We start from the raw sequence: 6,000 nt of genomic DNA on the forward strand, positions 1-6,000 counted from the left end.
TTTCATATGATGGCAGTTTGTGACTTGTTAAATTGTAGTGGGAATGGGAAATAAAAAATGTATCGCAACAGAAAGTTCATTATAACTTACTGGTTACTTTCTGTCTGTGCAATGTAGTTTTGTTGGTGTTTGTAATATAACTGCTTATTAATACATACATCTATATTTACTATCTAACTTCAGGATCAAAGTATGACTATTTGATACCTAACTTACTAGTATATGTTTAACAACAAAGAATTAAGCTGAACTTTTAATGTACAAATTAAAAAGTAATTGCAGTTACAGAAACCCTATATTGATACAATTATAATTAATTTTACAATGCCTTTTATTTTTATTACTTGACATTGACACTTTAATAAAACAATATTAGCGGTATATTTCGATAGCCTGTAATACTATTGCTGTATTTCTTATATTACACATTACACTAAGAAAAACTTAAAAATATTCCACCGGTCAGCTTAATTCAAGTTGTACTAAAAAGGTCAAACAATAGAAAAGTATTTATTTTAATATTTTGTAATGCATATTTTAAAATAAAATATTTGTAATATTTTGATGCATTTTTACTTGAAAGGGCAGTGTATTCCAATCCATATTCTCCAATTTTCAATCATTTCCAGGCTCTTATTGTAACCCAGAGTGCAGCTGAAAGAAACGAAGTGTTATTGTAGCAATAGGGCACATCGCAAACAACAGACCAGCCTGTATTCTTTGAATAATTTTACGGTTTAGACTCACTTGTTTTAAGTCACTCGCGCGACATGTTTCGGAGAGCCTAGGTCTCCTTTCTCAAGCACTAACAGTGCGAGCAGCGTTCACGACGGCCATGTCGCGCGAGTGACAAAACAAGTGAGTCTAAATCGTAAAATTATTCAATGTTAGTATGTCTCTCAACAGTTTAAATTCGATTATGTATATTCTTGTTATAGCTACGTGTGTTGTTAAGGTTTACTATTTTTTATTCTTAACACGTTCACTGTCCCAACTGTTAACTGTCAACCATACGGCCTTTTAATAGAGGCTTGCCGTGACCCATATGTGGGGCACGGGACAGTGAACGTGTTAAAATGTAACGATGATGGGTAATGAAAAAAAAACCAAAGAAACTATATACACATATATTTATGAAAATAACATACAGATGGTGAAGGTAATCTACAATGAGAAAACAATATATGTATGCTAACTTAATCAACACTACATTAGGAAAAAATCATAAAACATGATTAGGACTAGGCAACTAAAACTTAAAAAAGTTCTTAATGCTACCCATGATAGTCTTACTTGGCTCCTTGTCTTTGCTATCAGGCTTATCTTGATTAGAATGTATATGGCTGTCACCCGTGCTCCGTAACTCTTTTGACTCTAGCTTGTTAATACTTTTCTGTTCCGTTTTTGATTCTGGAGTTGACTCTAGAAGTGGTTTTTTAAGTTGTGTATCAGATTTACTTTCTTCACTTGTCTTATCTCTTTTTTCTGTGTAATTCAAGTCAGTCGAGTCATCGGAGCACCCGAGTTCCTATTGTGATTTCTTGGCACTTGCTGGCTTCTTTTCTCGTACAGGCTTGGTACGCACAAGGTCTGAGCGTCCTTGTGAAATCATTTTTAACTCCCATGCTTCCAAGTCTTTTCTGTAAATTAAGAGAGAGCAATTTTCAAGCTATTGAAAAAAAATGGCACTTCTATAGAATTTTCTTTATACTACTACTTATTTCTACCCAAAATTTAGGGACACACACTCATTTTTTACAATAAAATTAAAGAAAATAGACCTGTATTTATTCATAAGTTCCGCTGCTTGTTTTTCAAACTTAGCCTTTTCACTTTCTGGCAATTTCTGCCAATCGACTTTTGCTTTCTCTTGATATTCCTTCATTTGTTTGCCCTTGAATGAATCTTTTCTAGACTGGATGTATAGAAAATAGGAAGACATTGGTTTCTTTGGCTTTCCTAGTTCTTTGTATTCCTGAAAAATATTTACACATGAATTCATTGATCAATGCTCGTCTCCACATAAACACCAAAACCAAATAAAGCTGGATACAAAGACACAAGTAGCATGATGCATACTTGCAGAGTTCAAAAACACCTCTTTAATTGAAACAAAACAGATTATACCTTTAATTTGTTTATCAATTCTATTTCAACTTTAACTGCTTTTCTTCTACTACACACTACTAGCATCTTCTGCATAACATAGATTGCAGGAGTTGAGATTGTAACTTACAGCTTTCAATTTCCTCTTTTCCTTGGCAGCTGCCATTTCCTCCTTGACCCGCTGGATGTCAGCCTTCTGCTCGTCAGTCAGCGAAGACTCGTATATAGCTTTTATCTTCTTATAATCTTCCAAGTCTTTCTCATATTCTTTTGTCATTTGAGCCTTAGTCTGTAAATTAAGGAAATTTATATTTTTAATAAAGTCGACATCTTGACAATCCTGATTGAACATGAATGTATTAAATAATAAGGATGGTACATTGGTACAAAATTTTACAAAAAACTAATAGATACGATACAATAACTATTCAGATTATCTTAGTTATCTATACTGTGGCAACAAAAGGTTTTCTTTATTTTTATACCTATATGAGTCTGTGCAATTGAAGAATAGTTGCAGAGTTAAAATTACCAGTTACCTCTAAATCTAACTGTTGCCAGTGCTTAGAGCTCCATGCGATTGCTTCCTTGGAAGTAATACCGGGGTTCTTGGCTAGCAGCGCCGGTCTCATTTGTGTCATAAACTTGAAAAACGGAGTTAAAGGCCGCTTTGGTCTCTCTATGCCTAGTTTTTGTTCTGCTGATTTCTTCGTATAGTTGCATATTTGCACTTGATTTACCCAGCTAGTTCTGAAATAATAGAAGGGCTATGTAACATTGGCACGTAATTTACAGACTTCATTCACAAATTGAAGAGGCAAATTATAAATAAATAGACTCGTCTTGGAAGCGCCATAACCTCTACTCACTTACCTTACTTGCAGAATAGATTTGTAACTGCTCAATGTTAAATTACTTAAACGACATAGTTGAGTTATTGAAGACATCTTATAATTAATAAGAAAAGCCTTTTATTATTATTTATCATAAAACAATGTAGTTTAATTAGAAACGCGCCAGGCCCCTTTCTTTGCGATTCAAAATGTCAGTCAGTCAAACAAAACAAACCATAGACATTTTCTGTTTCATTCGTTGATAAAGCTTTTGGGGCAAAGGAAGGCTTATGCAGCCAATTTAACCACAGACAAGCATAGATGGCTGAGTCGGGTTAAATTGTAACTCTCGTCTTTCTTTCTAACCATATTTCTTTGAAAGAGAAAGATATATTTAATACATGCCTTTTATAAAACGTAGCCATCGCATGCAATTATTGTTTATAGTTTACGAATCACTCGCTAGATGGCCCTGATTTGTAAATTTATAAATCACACTGCCCTAGATGGCCCTAGTCTATTTTTAGGGTTCCGTACCCAAGGGGTAAAAATGGGACCCTATTACTAAGACTCTGCTGTCCGTCCGTCCGTCTGTCACCAGGCTGTATCTCACGAACCGTGATAGCTAGACAGTTGAAATTTTCACAGATGATGTATTTCTGTTGCCGCTATAACAACAAATACTAAAAACAGAATAAAATAAAGATTTAAGTGGGGCTCCCATACAACAAACGTGATTTTTGACCGAAGTTAAGCAACGTCGGGTGGGGTCAGTACTTGGATGGGTGACCGTTTTTTTTGCTTGTTTTGCTCTATTTTTTGTTGATGGTGCGGAACCCTCCGTGCGCGAGTCCGACTCGCACTTGGCCGGTTTTTATAGTACAGTTTTTATTTCTATTCTGGATAGTCTGTGTATTAAAATTCCTATCAAGATTGTTCTTGGTATATAATAGAGTAATTTTTATACGTAGGTAGCTATATAATTATTATACCCCCAGAGATATGACATTTGCTTAAAATCATACCTATATAGTATGCCTACTTTCCCCGTAGCGTATCTACCCATTGAATTTTTCCTATTCGTATGTAGTTCATTACGTGCCTATGTCGAAAATTTAAAGGGCCATGTACTGTAAAACGTTGTACAATACACGTGCGAAAAGACAATTCGCACTTGTATCGTTATGTACTATTGATTGATTGATTGAATGAATACAGATAGGCAGCAAAGATAAAAATATAATCGAAAAGAAAAGTTCCCAAGGTTCACTAGGATCCCAAGGGTGCGTAAAGCTCCATAGTTCTTACACTATTTCGGTTGTTGGCTGGCAAATTAAAGGTTGAACTAGGGTTTGCACTGACGAATCTGAAATGTATGGGAAGATCCGCGGATTGGTATCCAGATCCGGATAATTTTATAAATTTCGGATCCGGATTGCAAACCCTAGGTTGAACGTTTATTGAATAAAAAAAAAGTTGATTCATATATTTTATTAAGTCGTTTGTCTTTACATACAATTAAGTACTTAATAATTTGTCTTATGATTAGGTATTTGAAGTATTTACAATTTCGATACCTAGGTATTTATTTAATCTTGTACATATACTAATTTTTTATGTAGGTAGTAGGAAGGTAATTTAATACTCTCTAGCGTGGAAGAACTAGTGTCTCAGCGATTGACAGTAGTAGTTCCTTGAGGGTCCAATAAATTCTTCCACCCTGTATAATAGTATATATATTTAGGTTAATTAGTGCTATGTAATTTGGCAGTGGCCACAGCTTTGTATAACATCTGCAAGTAAAAAAATTCTAGAATCGGATCAAGCCAGCATGGTAGGTGCGTTAGTTTTCGTCCAGCTCTATTTTTCGTCCAAATTTGAATATAAACCTACATTGCTGCACAAATTTGTACAAATTGCAATCCTTAATGTAAAAACAATATATCTATCTACATAAAAATGATATTTCGCAAGTAGAAAATTAAAAATCAAATGTATTATTAGCTAATCTGTGGACGAAACCTAGAGCATGGACGAAAACTAGCGCAATGACCCTATGCCATGTGGCATATCATCATTAATGTCAAATTTCTATGAAAATATGACGTTTATAAAATGACACGCTTTCACTCTGTTCTATTAAAGTCGATGCTAACAATAAGTTAGCTTCGACGGACTCGATCTAATTCCGACTTTCCGACTGTTGGCGGACCTATTTGACTCGTCAGAATATCAGGCCGTGACCTGTCCAATGGTCATTAGTGTACTTTTCAGATTTAATGTTAACTAACGACGCGCAATCATTTTTAAAGTGACAAGTGTATAAAAGAACCTTATACTTACCTAGCTACTCTGAGTAGGTATATTTTATTAGTAATACAAATACTATATACGGTGGGCACGGAAAACGCAATTATTCAGAAATTAAAATATCAGTTCAGGAAATATTTCCGGATCTTAATTAGTGTCTTACTAGGCAATTTACTAGGTAGTAGGTACATATTTTATTTACAAATTTTACATCCTTCTAACTTTAACCAGAGACGAGTAAAATAAGCGATTGTCAAAGCCCTGTGCGTACCTATATTCATAGTATGTATGTACTAGTTTATATTAATTGGCCACTGATACCTCGCAATTAAGTTTACAGTCTTTGTGTTTGCTCGTCTCTGGATACATACAGGGTGTCCCAAGAAGTAGTGATATACTGAAGCTGGGAGGTAGAGGACCTAGAGGGCTATCTGAATCACCCCCATGTATGTTCCGCGATTTTTCGTATTTTCGGAGTTATGATTTTTTTTAATTTTTCACCTATCGCCGAGTACGATGAGATTTTTATTTATGGTGACGTGAATTATTGCGGTAGATGCTTGATTTTTTTTGTGTGCTACGCTGATAGATAGGCCAATTCAGTATGGTAACATTTACTATCGTTAGATCTTTGAATGGAATTAAAAAAAAAATAATGCCAAGAAAGATAAAATTACCCAGTATGTTCACAACTTCAAGGGCGCTTCGAAAAATAAAACATACTGGGTAATAGGGATGTTGACATGAATCG

General features: G+C 34.7%; 1 protein-coding gene across 2 annotated transcripts; it reads right to left on the reverse strand.

Moving 5' to 3' along the window:
* Positions 1 to 509: 509 nt before the first annotated feature.
* Positions 510 to 3,135, reverse strand: LOC134654112 (transcription factor A, mitochondrial). 2 transcript variants are annotated; one of them, XR_010097308.1, is made up of 6 exons: positions 2,980 to 3,135; positions 2,646 to 2,856; positions 2,237 to 2,395; positions 1,782 to 1,975; positions 1,294 to 1,640; positions 510 to 654 (listed from the first exon to the last, which is right to left on the reverse strand). XR_010097308.1 is itself a non-coding variant. In XM_063509538.1 (5 exons), exons 1-5 carry the CDS (start codon positions 3,051 to 3,053, stop codon positions 1,529 to 1,531), a joined length of 750 nt encoding a protein of 249 aa, XP_063365608.1. In that variant the 5' UTR covers positions 3,054 to 3,135; the 3' UTR covers positions 1,114 to 1,528. The 2 variants fall into 2 exon arrangements, 1 of the variants encoding a protein (XP_063365608.1); XM_063509538.1 differs by lacking the exon at positions 510 to 654 and having other exon boundaries at positions 1,114 to 1,640.
* Between the last annotated feature and the right edge of the window lie 2,865 nt (positions 3,136 to 6,000).

The sequence above is a fragment of the Cydia amplana genome, chromosome 14, assembly GCF_948474715.1.
Source record: "Cydia amplana chromosome 14, ilCydAmpl1.1, whole genome shotgun sequence".
Taxonomy (NCBI): domain Eukaryota; kingdom Metazoa; phylum Arthropoda; class Insecta; order Lepidoptera; family Tortricidae; genus Cydia; species Cydia amplana.

Coding starts and splice junctions, on each gene's coding strand:
- LOC134654112 (XM_063509538.1), bottom strand. CDS start 3,053: ATGTCTTCAATAACTCAACTATGTCGTTTAAGTAATTTAACATTGAGC. Junction 2,857..2,979: donor AAATCTATTCTGCAAGTAAG/GTAAGTGAGTAG, acceptor CTATTATTTCAG/AACTAGCTGGGTAAATCAAG. Junction 1,641..1,781: donor GAACTTATGAATAAATACAG/GTCTATTTTCTT, acceptor CTTAATTTACAG/AAAAGACTTGGAAGCATGGG.